At 42.4% G+C, this 19,138-nt stretch overlaps 1 protein-coding gene across 3 annotated transcripts in view; it reads right to left on the bottom strand.

Moving 5' to 3' along the window:
• Ablim1 (actin binding LIM protein 1) overlaps positions 1–19,138 on the bottom strand; it is a 160,387-nt gene that overhangs the window by 104,701 nt on the left and 36,548 nt on the right. For all 3 annotated transcript variants that reach the window (XM_090345798.1, XM_090345799.1, XM_090345800.1), the window contains exons 2-4: positions 12,798–12,932; positions 2,086–2,269; positions 580–689 (exon numbers count right to left, since the gene is read on the bottom strand). In XM_090345798.1, coding sequence (XP_090201924.1) covers positions 580–689; positions 2,086–2,269; positions 12,798–12,932 — 429 coding nt within the window. The remainder of the gene's footprint in view (positions 1–579; positions 690–2,085; positions 2,270–12,797; positions 12,933–19,138) is intronic.

Below are 19,138 nucleotides of genomic sequence, written 5' to 3'. Positions count from 1 at the left end.
TTTCTTTACTTTTTTTTTGGTGATACTTGGGTGCGTGCTTGAGAGGTAAGTACTCTATCCCCTGAGCCATACCTTCAAGACCTTTTGTCTTTTATTTTTCAAGTAGGTCCCACATTTGTTGCCAAGAACTGACCTGAGACCATGATCTTCTTTTCTATAGCATCTTATGTAGTTGGTATCACAGGCATCTGCTACCATACCTGACTTATTAGTTGAGATGGGGTCTTGCAAACTTTTGCCCATTCTGGATTTGACCATGATCCTTCAGATCTCTACCTCCCTTCTGAGTAACTAGGATTACAGACTGAGCCACTATGACTGACCAGATATAAGCCTTTTCAATATGTTTTATAATAATTTCTCATTCACTGGCTGTCAAAATGGACAGCCTGGTATCCAATTCTATTTGCAGCTTTTTGACATAATGAAAATGTTTCTTCCTGCTTGGATTGACTCAAGAAGCATCATTGACTATTGAAAATGTCATAGTCAGGATTAGGTTCTGCACTAGCTGGCTGGGCTTTACCTGAACTACCTCTGAACGCAGGAGAGGCTTGCGCCTCTGGTCACCATACTTACTGCTGGAGCAGGTGGCTTCTTTGGGGCTGGAAGACATGGGCTGTGCACAGAGTTGACACAAGCAGTCTCTCCCATTGAATGTGACTCGGTCTCCTGGTGGAAATGGGCGTCTAGAAGCAGAAAGACACCAGCCTCCAGGTTATTCAGTCATCCCATGCTTCTCCCTCAGTCCCGATACTTGCCACCCTCTGAAGAAGCACCAGGCAAATGTCTGAGATGGAGTTATGCCTAAAATGGCTAGCTGGATATAAGCCAAACAAATGCATGTGCCTCACAATGAGCAGGGAGAGAACGCGTTGGTTCTTTGGGCAACCTGAGAGTGAAATGGAAGATTGACCTTCCCTCATTAGTGGAGACAGGGTCCAACAATTACTGCGCAGGGTGCACAGAACAGTACATTTCTAAATGGAAAATCTTTATGAAGAAATGCTTTAAATGCCATGAATTCCAAATAGAGCTCAGGATTTCTCTCTAGGAGACCTGGTTATAGCCAAGGACGAATTCTCCCCATTCTCTGAGCTCCGTGATAAGGCTGTGGAGTTGGCTTCTGTTCTCTCTGTCTGGTTAGCTGAGTGTGATGAGTGCTGGGGACCCAGGCCTTTATCTCCACCACTGCATCCCAACCACAGCCCTGAAGGATACGTAAGCAAATGAGCTGGCTGGGTGCCAATAAAACTTGACTTATAAAAACAGGTATTGATTCAGTTTCACCTGTAGGCCACAGCCTGTCCATCTCTGCTATGGAGTAAAAGTACTTTTTCATTTTATTTTTTGAAACAGAGTCTCAGACTAATCTTGAACTCTGGAGCTTAAATGACAGTCCTATCTCAGCCTCCCAAGTATTGGAACTATGGAGTGGACACCACTTTACTGGTCTGGAAGAGATTATTTTATTTTGATTTTTTTGTCAGTCATGGAGCTTGAACTCAGGGCCTGTCCCTGAGCTTAATTTTTGCACAAACTAGCACTCGTCCATTTCATGTCACAGATCTAGTTTGAGATTTCTGGTGGTCAATTGGAAATAAGAGTCTCATTGACTCTTCTTCCTGGGCTGGCTTTGAACCACAATCCTCAGATCTCAGCCTCCTGAGTAACTAGGAATACAGGTAAAAGCCAGTAGTATCCAGATGGAAAGAATATTTTAAACACACACACACACACACACACACACACACACACACACACACACACACTTTATTTTTATTTCAAAAATCTTTATCCTTCCAAGCAGCTGTTTATATCCCTCCAAGTTTTCATTCATTAATCAAAATCTTTTGAGACCTGCAGGCACTGCCACACTGGGTTTTCAACCATTGATGATGCTGTTTGTAAGAAAATACATGGAACCGCCAACCATTGTGTTGAGCAAAATAAGCCAGGTGTCCTAAGGAGATTCCATTTTGACAGAGAATGAATACACATGAGGAAGAAACACATCTACAATGGGATAGATATTTTTCTGCTCAAGACCAAAGAAGCTTTGGCTCACTGACGATGATCACTTACTTGCAGATGGTACAAGCAAAGCAGTTGGGATGGTAGGTTTTGCCCAGGGCTGTCACCACCTCGCCTTCTACAAACTCTCCACAGCCATGACAGCGTGTCCCATACATCCGTTGGTAGTCCAGGGTGCAGAGATACTCCCCGTTCTTTATGAAGAAACCTCCTTGAGCCAAGTCACAGCCGCATACTGTAGAAAGACAAGTGTACATCTGGTGATATCATCTGCCCAGCTGTGAGGCAGCATTTGCCTTCTACTGAATGCTGGCTGCTCACTGTGATCTCAATGGTTTGGGGGAGGGGAGGAGACTTGGTACAAAGAGCTATTTATTGTTGGGCTCTGCTTCTCTCTCCCTCCCCTCCAAAGTCCTGAAATACTTCATACAAGTCAAGTCTACTGGCTGGGTCTCAATGGCTTCTGTGGTATGCTTAAGATTCAGAAGTGATCAGTCTTTGATGGAAAGATATGCTGGAATCAGGCTTAGACAACAAGGTATTCCTGGCAGTGTCTTAGGAAAGGTGTTTGTTGCTCACCCACACAACTGCTTTGTTTGAGCCCAAATTTTTACTGAGTGAAATAATAAATTCCACTCTACTCAATGTAGTAACTAGAATTTCCAGTAGCTATTTATTTTTTTCACACTCTGGAAATAATTGCTTATGGCTCTTCAGACATTGAATTTTCTCTTTGGATTCCAACAGAACAAGCCAACTATTTATATATTGTATAGTAGGGTAAAAAAAAAAAACAGACAGGCAAAAGGAGCAGGAAAAGAGGAAATAGTCAAGATAAAGCTCTTTCTATAACCACAGTGCATACAAAAGTGGATGCGCTGTAGCATCTGGCATTTGGTATCTTTCTTGCAAAGCTGTACACAGCTGTGGATTATAGGAATGGTGCAAACAAGCTGGTACTAGGCCTGGCCTACATGTTCAGACAAGGCCCAAACAAGTCATGGCAACTCATCCACAAATAAAGTCCAGAGTAATCCCCTGACAGCAAAAATTTCCTACTGCCAAAACGACTGGGAACAATAATCAAAGCAGGACATCTTCAACCTTGACCTCCCTAGCCCAAGGTTCGGTGACTCTATACACTGAAGAGCCATAAATAAAGAACCCAAGATAGTTTTTGAAGGGGGCTGAGGCAGTAGGACTGAGGTTTGAACTCAGAGCCAAGGCTCTGCCCCAGAGTTCTTTTTGCTCAAGGCTAGCACTCTACCATCTGAGCCATAGTGCCACTTCTGGTTTTCTGATGGGTAATTGGAGATAATCTCAGGGACTTTCCTGCCCAGGCTGGCTTGGAACCGTGATCCTCACATCTCAGCCTCCTGAGTAGCTAGGATTATAGCCACCAGTAATTACTGAGGCTGTTTCAAAGCTACCATTGTATGTTTCATTAGTGCTTTGTGACCTCAAGGTGATTACTATGAGGCTTTCACGTCTATTTGTGAAAGTGACACATATTCTCCTTTATTAAGTCCTAGTTTTTATGAACCTAGCACAGACTTGCCAAATGACCACATAGCACTGTTGAGAAATGCCAAACTGTGTCCTGTAGGGGTTTGATTTGGCCTTTCCCTCCATTTCAAGGCATGGCCCAGGGAGGCTCACCAAATGACTACAACTCTACTTCCAGTGGTTTAAATAACAAACAAGCACACGTTTGGAGCGGCAGGAATCCTTGCAGACTCACAGCAACACTAGCTCATACCGAAGAGATTCTTAGTCCCATGGTATTTCCTGAAACTGGATGGGGGTGACATGGTTTAAGGCTCTTTCCTCTTTCGCATTCCCTGCCACTCCTTTGACCATTCTTCCTCCTTATGGGCCCTTGTTCCAGATAACTCCCACAGATACCATCCCTTCCTCCATAATATCCTGCCTCTCCTGGAGAAGGTCTCTCACATCTATGTCGAATCAGCATTTTCCAAACAGGTCCCATTCTCTCTCCCTGTGGAACCTCTTTCCTGTGCATGTGTGGGATGCACATGCAGACACGCACACGAACATGCACACACACATGTTTACACACACAAACAAGTTTATGCAATTCTTCTGCTTTCTCTCTTAAGACATCAGAAGTAGCAAGATTGGGAAAATTTCCACTCTTACACCAACTTTGTCAACTAGCTACTAAATCCAATCAAATACTTCTTAAATAGGCAGAAAAAGAAACCACACACACACACGCACACACACACACACACGCACACACACACACATACACACACATGGAAAGAATCTGAATTTCTACCAGCTAAGTCCATTATGGTATGTGAAATTTATGGAGATGACATATAAAACTCAGAGTATTGTTTGTGGTATACTATTGCATGCAAAGAATAAATGTCACAAAATGAAAATGTCAATAATCTGAATTTTAGATAAGTCTACTTCAATTTTAGGGACAATGAGAAGGGAACTCACCTAAATAGGATTGTGATTTTTGTCCCATATAATTGTGTGCTAATAGTCATATAATGTAAAATTTACCATCTTAATCATTTCAGTCAGTGGCTTTAAGAATATTCACGTTGTTATAATACCTATACCATTGTCTAGCCATAGAACTCTTGTCATCTAACAAAACTCTGGCTCCAACAATAACTTCCTGTTCTTCCTTCTGTCCAGTCCCTGGCAAGCCTCTTTCAACTATCTATCCCTGAATCTGACCATTGTAGGTATCAATGGATGCTCACCTTTAATCAGACTAAGGTGTTAAAAAACAATCCAGGGTGGGAGCATGGCCTAATGGTAGAGGGCTTACCTAACATGCACAAATCCCTGGGTTTGATTCCTCTATACCACATACACAGAAAAAGCCAGAAGTGGTACTATTGCTCAAGTGGTAGAGCACTACTATCCTTGAGAAAGCCCAAGGACAGTGCCCAGGCCCTGAGTTCAAGCCCTAGACTAGCAAAAGAAAAAAAATATACATACATACCTATGTATACATATATATATATATATATATATATATATATTCCGTGGGAACCAGGTAAATGAAGAGAATCTCAGTCTTTTAATGTCACCCTGGAGCATTATTGAGCAGCTCAAGTGGATTCTTGCATTATCCAGAGGAACCAGATCTGTGTTTAACAAGCTCTTTTCTGTTGATTAAAGGCCTAATTACACTCACATTACCCAATGAACAGAGAGATGCAGATGGATTCTGTCTAGTTTCACCATTGTGTTAGAGAATGAAGCAGCTTTCTGCCTTATCCCATTGTGTGGCTCTGACATCCTTCTTTGAATATCTCTGCAACCCATTCCTTTCTTCCCTCCCTCCGCCATCAGTTACCTATTGAACCCAGGGCCTAGGCACTGTCCCTGAGCCTCTTTTTGCTCAAGGCTAGCATGCTACCACTTTAAGCCACAGTTCCACTTCTGGTTTTCTAGTGGTTAATTGGAGATAAGAGTGTCACTATCAGGGACTTTCTTGTCCTGCTCAAGCTGCCTTTGAACTGTGATCCTCAGATTTCAACCTCTTAAGTAGGATCACAGGTGACTGGCTCCTTTTAGTTCTTTCAAGCAGCATCACCATCCTGCCAGCTCCTCTCATTAAAATGAGTGGAATCAGTCTTTGACAATTCTCATTCTGCATTTGTATGAAAGTCATAGGCTTCAAATTTTGAAAATTATATGCTGACCAAGCTATTGCTCTTTTAACCAAAATTATTTTAGGGGTGAGACTGGATGTCAGTAGGTCCTTCCTATAATCCTAGATACTCAGGAAGCTGAGATCTAAAGGAGCAAGAGTTAAAACAAACTTGGACAGAAAAGTCCACAAGAGTCTATCTCAAACTAACCAGCAAGAAGTCGGGCTAGAAACATAGTTCAAGTGGTAGAGCTCCCACCAAAAGCAAGAAATCTGAATAAGGCCCCAAGTTTAAGTCCTGGTACTGGAAAAAAAATAAAGATAAATATCATTAAAAATACAAGCTTGAGTTTCATATTAACAGATTTGCAAGTACTTTCAACTAATGGCAAAAGGCACAGCTAGATGATCACTAAATTTCAATTAGCAAGGTCAGACTCAGATTCGTCTGTATTTTTTTTTTTAACTTTAGTTCTCCATTTGTCTTTGCTCTAGTTGAAAGTCAATATAAGCCCCAGGAAAAATATAGACTCCTTTCATGCAAACACAGTGCTCCCAGCAAAAAACAAACAAACAAAAAGATGAAATGGTTTCTTCTCCATGATCAATTATTAAAGCATTCCCCACTCAAGGCCCCACTACTTTGCTCATGTAGCCAGAACGAATGCCTGGCTACAAACAGTCCTAAACCCTATCGATATCATGTTCTTGAATTCATTCTCTACAAACCATGGAATAACATTAACTACTAGTTCAGTGGGAACATGCAAAGCTAAGAAATTCTATATAAAAATGATCAAATTAGTAACAGGCACATTTAAAAAAACACCTCAACTCTTAAAAATAAAATTAACAAGAGCTGCCCAGGTTGTAAAAATACCAGGGAACAAAGTGTGGAGGCGTGGGCTAGGAGGTAAAAGCCGAACGGGGTTGTGCTGACATGAACAGAGCTGTGGTAGCAACTCTTTCTCCAACTTTCTAAAAACAGCAGTTCCATTTTACGTTCCAACAAATTCATCTCAGGGACACTCCGTCTGCCTGTCAACCAGTACGTATCGCTAGACATTTAGCAGAATGGAGTATGCTTAAAAGCCTACCTAACAGTGGGTGGGTTGCAGGGACCCTGCAGGAGACCTTCCCTTTGTCCCCAGCCAGGATAGAACAGCTCTCCATGCTGCCTGCCACTTCAGGCACCAAGGTTCTAATGGCTCCTAGCAGGAAGACAGGGAGCAGCTGGAATAAAACATGAGCAATGCTTGCAAGTTCACTTGGGGGTAAATAATCATTTTAACTGGGGTGCCAGCAGCCTCTGCTGGTTTTTCTCTATTTTTCTAGGGCAGGTTCTGGTGGTCTGGCATTCTGTCATCAGTCAACAGCAGCATCAGAGGATTTGACAAGCCCTTCTGAACTTGGCCCCTGCAGTGGGAGCCTGGGTTGCCCTTTCTGGGGGAAAGGATCATGGGCTATAGAAGTATCACTTTTTCTTTTTGGTCTGAGACTGTAGCTCCAGCTTGGTACCTGGTGTTTTCACTTATCGGCTAGCACTCTACAAAATGAGCCATGCTTCCAATCCCAGAAGCACTACTTGGCCTTCAGGCAGGTCAAACCCTTGCCCAGGACACCCATTCCTGCAGCCTCCTAGGATGCCCCAGACTCAGGTAGGGAAGAATCAGTGAGCTGGCATCCCAAACCCTTCATCTCCGGTTTCCCATTATGAATACCAAAGATTTTTTTCCCTCACTCTCCATCCGTTCCAAGAAAATTTGAGACAACTTTATTTCATCCAAGATATATTCCACTCCTCTTCATAGACATTAACAATGGCAGGCTTTGGTGACACGGTGCCTTCCAAATTCCCTTAGTGTGAGGTCTGAGTGAATCTACCTGCTCAGAAACTCAGGGCCATATATGTGTCTGGGACTTCCACACTGTGTGGCCAGAATGTGTCAGGAGCACTGCTGCCCCAGCTCAAAATAGCTGAGCACACATTCGTCAACAGCAATGTGAGAGGCAGTTTTCTACCAAAATAACTTTGGCTAGTTCATTGTCGTGGAATCAAATACAAAGCCTCAAAAATCATGTTTTAATCATTTTTCACATTGGCTTCTAAATGAACATCAAAAATCAATGATCATATTTAGAGAAGAAGCTCAACCAGATGGCAAAACAGAGTTCCAAAGCAAGGCATAGAAGGGTTTGTGGTTAATTCAGAGTTGAGTTTCCAATAGCAAGAGGCTTGGTTGCAATGGAACCACTTCAGAGTCTGAAGCTGAGTATTGGTGGCTCATACCTATAATCCTAGCTACTCGGGAGGCTGAGATCTGAAGATCACACTTCCAAGCCAGCCTGGGCAGGAAAGACCATGAGACTCTTATTTCCAATTAACCACCAGAAAACCAGATGTGGTGCTAAGGCTCAAAGTGATAGAGTGCTAGTCTTGAGCAAAAAAGCTCCAGGACAGCACTAGGACAGGCTCTGAGATCAAGACCTGCAATGGACAAAAAACAAAAACAACAACAAAAAAAACCCAGGAAAACAAAAAACACTTTATAACATAGTAAGTTTGTTTTGAGCACTTATAGAACTCCATGTGTAGGCAACATTGATTACAAACAGCTCAAAAAACAAAGATATCACCCGGAATAATACTTTAGTCAGCATATATTTTTTTCTTCTTTGGCTTAAAAAATGACATATAACACAGTGTTTAGTAAAGTCTCCCACTATAGATTATATTATTATAAAGCATTAGAGCTGGAAATGAGCACAAAAATGATACCTATAACTGGCTGTGCTCCACACTTGATCAACTCCATAAGCTGTATCTCAAAGCAGGCCATACATATGAATTCTGGCCCGACATGTAGATTTTTATTAAAGACTGTATCTTCCTCTCCTTCCCCTTCTCATCTCCAGAATGAGCTATTGCCCCTCCCTTCTGAGAGCTCCCGGCACCAAGGAGAAAGTCTCAGAGATAACTACCTGTGTGTCTATAAATAAATAAACCCTAGAGAAAACAGAGGGGCACCATGCATCCCACTGTTCCCAGCAACCACAGGATGGAGTCAGCACAAGGTCTAGTAAACCTCCAATGAGCTCCTTCAAATGAATAAAAATGACTTTTTTGGTGTTGGTCCTAGGACTGATTCAAGTCCCTGAGCATTTTTCACTCAAAGCTAGCTCTACCACCTGAGACACAGCTCCACTTTCAGGATTTTTTTGGTTGCTTATTGGCGATAAGTGTCTCACAGACTTTCCTGCCCAGGCTGGCTTTGAACTATAATCCTCAGATCTCAGCCTCCAGAGTAGTTAGGTTTGCAGATTTTTAACTACTATCTCTCTTGTTTTGCTTTGCCAAACACCCACTTGATCCCTCCCCAAATGGGTGCCTTGCTCCTAAGTGTCCTCCTAAGTATTCCTCTGTTCCTCCCATGCCCTGCGGATGTCAGCCCCTCAGCCTCAGTCCTTGCTCCTGAGGAAGTGAGTGATGCTCTCGTAATCCCCCTAAACTCCATATCCTTGGGACTGAGAACAGTTGACTCTGGACTCAATATACTCTCTAGGGATATTCCATAGCCTTCTGGGATGACTGCTTCCATATGTGATTGCACATTTACTGAAGGCAAGGACCAAGGACCCTCTGAGGCTAGTATGTTTCACACAACACTTAGAGAGATGGAAAGACATTTCTGATTACCCCAACCTCATGCTGTCATCTGGGTATGTAGCTGGAGTCACACACGAGACACAGCACCAGGTACAGTGTTTGGGCAGGATACTATGGAGCCAGTAATCCTGTCTTTGCTCCTGAAAACATCTAACCGGCACAATAGCATACTTGAACTTCTGAGACAGGCAACAAGTCATCTGCTCAGGAGATGATTTCAGTCATGTGGGGAGTCACTACATGGGAGAGGCAATGCTAGGCGGTCTGTTTAGGAATTGCAAGAAGGTACCCACGACAAGGAGATAGGACTGGAAACTAGAATGGGACCAATGATAACAACTGGAAAGGAGTGGAAAGGAACATTTTTTAAACTAGAGAGAATTATTTTTTTAAGAAGTCAGGTTAATAGCAGTCTTTGAGAGGATGGTGAGTTATTTTAAGGAAATCAGGGATCAGCTCTTTTCCACCTAAGAGGACAAAGTAGGGGAATACTTGTTACTCAGAACCCAGAGATGTAGGTTAAATAGATTCTCAGTCAAGTTATTAGCCACAGAGGCAGCTACAAATGAGAGGGGGCTCCCAAAGGAGGCTGTGCTCTCTCTCTGGCAAAAAACAAAAAATACTTAGGACAGAATAAAGACCTAAACCCATAGGGGAACCAGCACACAGGCCTGTGGACTGCAAATGTGATGTACTCTCTTGATCTGGGCATTAAATCAAATCAGGGATTTCACTGCAACAAGGAGAACATCAAACTCATTATTTTAACCATCTTCCATTTTAGAATAAAGTTGGCACTTATATAATTGGATAATACAAATATAATTGGATGATATAATCTTTCTTTTAAAAAATTAAGCACATAGAATCCTGTATATTAAATCCTTCCATCTTTCTCTTGCCATCCACTTGACTCCATAAAGACCTCTGTACTCTCTAAGCATACCTTTCTACATGGAATGGTACTGATAGGAGAAGCAACACTAAGTAGGCAAAAATGAAGAATGCCTTTCATAGATATCAATTTTTCAAAAGACTAACTCTACGGGGGTTTGAATTCAGGGCCTTGCATTTACTTGGCTTGCTTGTTTATTCAGCTGCTATTCTACCACTTGAGAAATGCCTCCAGCCTAACTTTTTATGGGTAATTAGAGATGGAGTCTTACAGACTTTTCTACCTGGTCTGGCTATGAACTGTTATATATAATCTTCCAGATCTCAGCTTCCTGAGTACCTTGGGTTATAGGCAAGAACCTCAAGTACTCAACAAAAACAAGTAACTCTTGAAAAATATATTCTAACTCACTAAAATTAGAATTTATAATCTAAATATTCAAAGAGTCTTAGATAAATATTTTAAAACTTAGGTTTGTATGTTAATCTACTGATGTATAAAAGCAGACCAAGGTATTTTAAAAATACATCAAGAATAACATTTTTCACCCTCTAAAACAGTTAAAAACTCACAATGCTACATGGCATGGCAACATATAATATATATGTATATAACATATAACATATAAAAATATAATTCTTTGTGAGGAATTCTGTAAATGCTGCCCTGAAAGAAGAGCATACACAATTGGATATTTCTTTATTGTCAGTTTTCCAGAGATAACCACTATTCAGAAGTCTCTTTAAAATGATGTAGCTAGAAATAACATACAAAACTAGTTCCATGTTTTAAAAAGCATAGTTACTATGACTCATGTTTAAAAGTATCATCTTTTAAATGGCAACAGAAACATCTTGGTTCCGTTTACTTCTACTAAAAAGTTGGTGCCCAAATAAATGTCATTATCCACACTAGTTGTACCTCTTCCTCACCATTTAGAAATGGGAGATACTGATAATTTATGCCTTGCAAGGAGCCATTCTGCCAGGCCAAAAAAAGAAAAAGCTATATTAATACTGACAGTTCCAAACTTAAATGGAGATAAATAATTTGAATGTGTTTTCAAAGTTCCTCTCACAGGGCATGTACAAGACAAAGTTAAACACCATCACATCACTGGAACAATGCTGCAGAACAAGCAGATGGCATTAACGTGCTGCCTCCTTTAAGTCAGTGGGACGTTTGGAGGTAAGGTAAACAAAGTTATTGCATAGGGAAGATAGCTTCTTGCCACCAGAGCTTTCTCCTTACTGGATTATAAGGAATAGCAGAAGCACTGGGGATTTTCTGCTCTTTCAATTACAGAATCCATCCATTAATTACACCACTGACTTCACCACATTGCCAGATGGGTTCACTCTTTGAGGTAATAAGTGGAAACTAAGCTTTGCTTCTTCCAAGCACCAACATTCTTAGTAACCATTTCTGCCTTTTGCTCTGTTCTAGAGCCATCTCATAGCTGGCTATATAGATTTACCATCAGCAAGATACTAAGGACCTTCAAAGCTTCCCAGCACAGACCAGAACGTCTGCAGGGCTGAGCCTATTGCACTTTGGATGTCTTGTGTTTACTCAGCCTCAATGTACCCCAAGCTGAGTTTGCTCTCTCATTCCCAGGAGAATGGATTTCCTCAGTTAGTGACAACTCCTCCACCCATCAAGCATTCCCACTGGAAACCTAGATTGTGCATTCCTCCTAATTCAGTGTGCCCATCAAATCCTAGCAACCACAAGTGTAAGCGTCTCATAAATTTGTTTCCTTTATCATGCCTGCTGCTCCTGTACATTATTCTCACATGGAATGCCAGGTCCCATGGATATATCTTGTTCCTTGTCTGAATCTTATCTATCTCTCAGTACAGTACTTTTTGTTCAGGTCATAAATATTGCTTATTACATGTGTCTTCAAATCGTCCCTGCATAGTACTTAGAAGGTAAACCTGGTGTGTCATTGTCTTTTATGTTCTCTGCATTTAGAATGATGTTCATGCTTTTATCAACAGGGCACGTGTGCACATGCATGTGCGCACGCGCGCGCGCACACACACACACACACACACACACACACACACACACACGCATACATGAAGGACAGCAAGCGGAGGGAAGAATTCCAGAGAGAATTAATTCAAGTCAGCATGTGAACGGGCCTCCCAGCCGCTCAGCCAGCTCTTAACTAAACATTCAAGATTTCTTTGCTGTTGTTTTTCTGTATAAAGCATCCTCTGAACTCGATTCAAATGATTAATTAATGACTACTGGAACAAAGTTACTTTATGAGGAAACTCCTGTTTCCTAGGAAAAGAAATAGAAAACACATAACACAAGACTGAATTGTGGTTGTTCTAAGATTGGGGACAGAGACTTCAGTGAACACCCAAAGGCCTATAAAGCTCTGGTTTGGGGAGGAACCCTCTTATCCCAGAGAAACAAAATGGAGCTTCTGGGGTCATTCACCTTTCATCTCCAGGGCCTGGAACTGCCACCATTTCAGGGGCTTAGGCACCAACAGTGACCTGTCACTGAGCCAGGACATGGGACATAGAGGTACCTACCTTTGCAAGTGAAGCATTTGATGTGGAAATGTTTTGTCTGCACACGAAGTACTTCCCCTTTGCATGGCTCCCCACATTTGTGGCAGTGAATGACGGGCTTCTCTGTGGGGTGGTGAGGGTCCTGAGGCTGAGCCACTGGAAGAAACAAGAGGATGAAGGTAAGGATGAAAATTGCCTATAAAATGTGTCCTGTTAAGGATACATAAGTTCTAGCGTGTGGTAGCCAGTGAGCCACATGTTGACTTTACTCCTAAAGTCATGACTTGAGTACCTCCATCCCATCATCGTGAGATCCCCACATAATGAAGATACAGGGGGTGGGGGGGAATCACAAAAGATTTGTCCCTCTGTCAATCCTGTTATCTGCTCTCTTTCTCTCATATTCTCTAGGATTGCATGCAATAGAGCCATTATAGACATGGTCTTCTTGGTTTCATGGTTTGAAGTGTCTTTTCTTGATGTAGAAAATCTGTTTTAGGCATTCATGGTAGACCGGCCCCTTGTAGAGAGAACCACCTTGTAAAGCTGTGTGTTTTATCCCCAGCTATACTTCTCCTTCCTCCCCTGGTCCCTCTGACAGCTCACAGCAGAATGCTCATGCTCCAGAGGAGGCCAGATGTTTGTTTACTTGTGAGTTAGAATGTGTGGATACTGGCTGGTCTACTTCACCAGAAAGGATTTCCTGATCTTAATTTGGAGACTCATTTAACCTGTGGGAGGCCCATTTGCCTGTACAGTTCCTGATACACAGACCCCAAACAGTCATTTAAAAAAATTACTAATCTTGCAACTGGATGGATCACACTATACCTTTCCCCAGAAAGCAAAGAGAATTGGACCAGTAATTCTGAGGTGTTTTTCAGACTAGAAGCTCATGATGGGGTTTACAGGTTATTCCTTTAGTTCCCAGAGTGTGGTTTTCAGAGAATGAAGCACCTTGCCTCATCTTGCACAGCCTCCACTCTGGAGAGGCCAAAAAGAAAGGCAGTAAAGACACTGAAGCTTCTAGATAACCCAGTGTCTTTATTGATTCCTAGTTTTCTCAGCTACAACATGCAAATAAGGTCCTGGTGGCAATCAAATACCTTCTCTGATTGGGGTCCTCAGAACCCATGTACTATATGGAAATGATTAAAATATATGAACTTATCCTACATATGTTCTTATTCTATAGGATAAGAACAAGGAACCTGACATTAATCAACCAACACAAAGAATAAAGTGGATTGTTTTTTCTCAAAAGGTGAAATTGCGTCAGGCTGGGGGGTGGTAGTGGGGGACAGATACTGCTGAAATTGAACTTGGAAATCACCCTGCTGCCAGGAGTTCCCAGTACACTGCAGATAGAGTAACATTGTTTCTCAAACCTGTGTAAGGTTCTCATTTCACCTGGAAAGAGTTTACATGAAGACAGTCCAAATAACCCATTTCACTGCATACTAACAAACAAGGTTCTTCTTGTGAAATCTGGACTAAAGAGCCGATGAGGTTTCAGGCTAAACACTTGATCTGTATTCTCCACACTGGATCCCAAGGAATGTTAGACTAGGTACCTGAGGTGCAATTCACCAGTTTTTCCTTATCTACCTGGAACCACTCTTGCAAAAACCTTTATTTACAACAGAACTCTATTTTGTAAAGGAATTAGGGAGGGAGGAGCTATCAAGATCTCTAAATAGCTTTGAAAGTGATGTGTTATCAAGATTAGAAAAAAAAAAGTCTGTCCATCTGGCATTTAAAGCAAATAAAGAGGGAGGGTGGCCTCAATGTGAATTGTTTTCCTCCTATTTTATGATTTCCACTAGAGCCGGGATGTGTCACCCATACCCACTTATTGGTTGAGAAGTGATCTCCCTAACTTTTTGTCTGGGCTAGCCTACAAACCTGACTCACTTCATCTCGGCTTCCCAAGTACCCGAGATTGCAGACTTGATCCACCATACTTGCCTTCAGAGAATTCTTACACAGACTCCAAATTAAGAACTTTATAATGTTTCCAATTCGAGTAGGCCAGCTACTTGAATGGAAATTAAGAAGTAATTGTTGGGCCAGGAGTTTAGCCTAGTGGTAGAGTACTTGCCTAGCATGCACAAAGACCCGGGTTCGATTCCTTTGGTATCACATATATAGAAAAAAGCCAGAAATGGTGCTGCGGCTCAAGTGGTAGAGCTCTAGCCTTGAGAAAGCCCAAGGACAGTGTCCAGGCCCTAAGTTCAAGGCCCAGGACTGGCAAAAAAAAAAGTAGTTGTCTAGTCTATCCTCTCCAGAAACACGAAGGAAATGGCAAATCTCTTCACCATAAGGAAACTGCATTTTTAGAGAAGAAACATTGCAGTTTCTCTTGAGCTAAACAGGCCAGCCAGGAAAAGTTAGGATGAGGGAAAGAAATATATTTTACTTCTTGGCTTTTCTGTCTGAAGACAGGAGTCTGCAGCTGTACATTGCACGCATTTCCCTTCGGAAATATAGATTATATCAGGAAGACTTCCATGCCCAAAGAGGGCATCCACCTTCAGCCAGAGATTGCCAAAGACTGCTTCCTTCCCTTCCTTCCATCTTGGCTGAGGCAGACACAGAGCAAATAAAAGTGATTTTCTTATTAGAGAACATCAGACTCCAAAGACCATAAAGAATAGGTATATTTTATCCCAATCCAGATCAGTGTAGACAAAAAAAAAATCTTTCTTCTTTAACAATGAATAAGGCATTTAATTTTTGCTGTCTTAAAAAGTTTGGTTATTGCCACATGTGTGTTGGATGGCTCAAGGCTACACTTGTGAAATATGCTGACTGAGTTAATTTCCAAAGAGATGTGACATTAGGGCTGCAGTCCTCAGCTGCCTCTGCTGCTGATTTTTACATGATAGCTCCATGTTTCAGAGCCTGGCCAGTTGCTGTTTCTACAGATGGAGAAACAGGAGTGATGAGCTCACATTCTGGTCCAAGATCGCCAGTGTGTGATAGGCAGAAGTACTCTTTGCTGCAGGCCTCCCACCTTGTCCTACTGTATCAAGGAAATTTACCCTGGAACTCTAGCATTTATCCTGGAACTCTAGCAGACTGGTTGATCTATCACAATTTTCTGATGCCATCAGTAGAGTTAGAAGAGTACAATCAAAACCTGCACTGGTTGCTTACTGAATAGTGACCATTTACCCAGGATGATGAGCCAAGAGTCTGTACCTGTGAAAGTAGAATGGGATTCCTGCATTGCCCATCATGTCATCTGAAGTCATTTGCCTGCTTAGTCTTAGCTGCCCACCACAGGCCTGACTGAGAAGCTATACATTTGCCTTCCCCATCAAGCAAAAGCAGCTCATGTCTGCACTTCCAGTGTAGAACAGAAACCAGAAGTTCTACTTTAGAACACATTGAGGTGCTCAACACACCATAAAGAGTGCCTATTATTAGTAAAAATGCTCATGCAAGAAAGGAAAGTCTAATAACATCTTGTTATGAATTCTGAGTCTCTGGACACATGGTACTGATCTGTTCTAGCTGCTTCTAGGCAACCTCTAAGCACCTGGCAGGATTATGTCTGATTCCTGCTTCCTACTTCCTGCTTCCTGGAGTCCTTTCCTCCTGAAGCCATTTTGAAAGAAGTTTTTCAATGCTGCTTTCCTTTCATTTGTACATTCCACAACATTGCATTTCTTCACCCACCCAACATTTAATGCTCTCTTGTCTTTGTTTTGCATTTCCTTTCCTGGTACCCTGGATTTGGATTCTGTGATAATTCTTATTTCAAAAATCCAAGAAGGTGAACTATTAGCTTTTTGCTTCTCTATTCAACTTTGGATTGTAGAAAATAGAGTTATCACCTATATCACAACGGAGGCATTTTTCTGCTATGGCGATCAACAACCAGAGAACACTCTTACAGCCTTATAATAGTGATCAGTCACTGAACATTTCCTATGTCCCAGGCTTGGGATAGCTAATGAGATCCACAACCACAGAATGTCCTCATCATTGCCTTGTGAGGTTACTTCTGCATGATTCTCATTTTCTTCAGAGGAGAAAACCCAGGCAAGAAGAGTAGAATAGTTTGTCCAAGATCACGAAGCTAAGAAATAGACTGCCTGGGAAGCACATGCTTGAAGTGTGATGAGGATTCTGACAGGAAAATCTACCAGCATAGGAAGAAATGGCGCCAGTGCAGTGTGCTCTCTTGATTCTGATTACACAGTTCAGAAGTGGTGACCAGCCAGCTGCATCATCACTGCAGAAGTAACATCTGCTAGTAAAGCAGATTAGGGGGAGAAAAATACTTCCAATGGAAAAAGGGAATTCTTCTAGACCACAGCAGTTAACAATTACAGAGAATCAGGAGGAGATAGTCAGGAAATGCACCCCACTACCAGGAGGTCTCACCGGCAGCCTCTGCTCTGAGCAGAAATCTAGATTGCTTGTCTGTCAGACAGCAATCACAAGTCACAGGGGTCCTCTGGATGGTAAGGCTAACTTCATCTTAAAGGCTGGCATCCCATTTCCCCCTGAGTCTGTATTTTTGGGGTTCTTTCCTTACCTAGGATATTTTCACTGTTTCTCCCTGCTTAGTTCCCACTGAATTGTAAGCACGCATTTAAGAATTGGGCTCCCTGCTTCCTTCCACACCTCCCTCCTTTCTTTGTGCTAGAAAAGCATAGGAAACCCCAGAGCTTACATAAATGCACCGGGTGCTTAATTTGCAGTTTACCCAAAAGTCTGTGTCCTGCTGTGGCAAGTGGTAGTTACTCGCTTCTTACACTATTGCCCTGTTATTAGTTGTCCAGAATGAGCCTTCTCTTAAATTGGCCTCCACAACCTATTTTTTTAAATACCATATGAGTTGGTTAATCAGGATTATTACTTAGCACAAACAGCCCCAGCAGGCCAGCTCTCTTCTACTCTCCCTGCTATTTGTGGATCTCCACATGCACCCTAGTCCCAACCTTTGATTTGCCTTTTCAGTGGCAACCCAATCCATTCCTGCCATTTCTCCAAACATAAAAGATACAGTCAGCATCACCTCACCTGGGCTCCTGAGGATGGAAACAGGCTAGGCTCACATTCAGGTAATCTATTCCCCCAAGATGAGAAGCTACTAAGATGACCATCATCCACCTAGTCGATTTCCTTCTTGTAAACCCCTTGCCATGCTTGTTCTGCAGTACCTTCTATATAGGAAGGTTAATCTCAGAAAATGATCTGACATCAGCGTGGTGCCTTAGTCTTCCATTCCCCCAGGAGAGACTTCTTAGACACACCTGTGACTGCCATGACTCACCAAGGCACACCCCCTCCTACTCTGGCCATTCTCTGATCAAGCTGTTAACTTTGGTGCAATGGTTCACTTCTTCTCCCAGGAGAAATCAGAAAGGACGTGGCTAGAAGCTGGGAGGGAGGCCTGACTCCTTATTCTTCCCTGTCCCACTAGGTACCTCAACATCCCAGAAACTGTAAAGAGTGGCTGAGAACAGGTGACCCCCTCAATTGGTAGTGGAGTCTAAGTGAGCCCATCAGCTCCCATCAGCCTCAACAGCACCAGCCAGGCACACTGAGGTTTGTGCCAGCTGAATGTCAAAAAGGACAGTTGCTCTCCTATAGGAGCAAGAACATCTGAAGTATGATAAGACCTCTTTGTGAAATGTGATATAACCTTTAAGGTCACTCAAAGATCTCAAATTGTGCCTGAGCCAGCAATTCCACTTAGAAATGGATCAAGTCAAACTATTGGGCAGAAGCCTGCTGGCAGAGTACCACCTCTTAATGGCCTGGGAGAAAGTCCTTGTTCATTCTGATTCTGAGATGGGAGGGCATTGGTTCTATCTGAGTCATTTTTGGGAAAACAAGGGAAAAGAGGGGGCTACAGTCAATCAGCATTTAAGCTGAGATGCTGGAGCAAGGTTTACCTTAGGCATGGTTCTATCACTGCCTTTCACCTCCTAATTCCAAATCCATATCTTAGATGTGGAACGAAGATTGGGAGGATAATAATTCAAGGACAGCCATAGCAGAAAGTTAGGCATGGTGACATGCCTGTCATCCCAGCTGTGTAGGCGTTTTAAACCCGAGAATCACTATTTAGGCTAGCCTGGATATAAGTATGAAAGATAAAGATCATTAAAGCAAAAAGGCCTGGGAGAACGGGGATGGCATGATCCAAGTGGTAAGGTAGCTGCCTAGTATGGGGCTCCATGTTCAAACATCAGCACTACCAAAAGTAAAGACAACAAACCCAAAGAGCTACTCTGTAGACTGGAGTGTCTCTGCACAATCCAGACCAACCTGCTCACACCGGCCTTCTCCTTAGCTTTTTGGCAGCTTTCCTCTTAGGTTCCAAGACACACACGGAATCA

The sequence above is a fragment of the Megascapheus bottae genome, chromosome 15 (assembly GCF_031878675.1).
Source record: "Megascapheus bottae isolate mThoBot1 chromosome 15, mThoBot2.hap1, whole genome shotgun sequence".
Lineage (NCBI taxonomy): Eukaryota > Metazoa > Chordata > Mammalia > Rodentia > Geomyidae > Megascapheus > Megascapheus bottae.
This window is presented reverse-complemented; position numbering and strand designations above follow the sequence as displayed.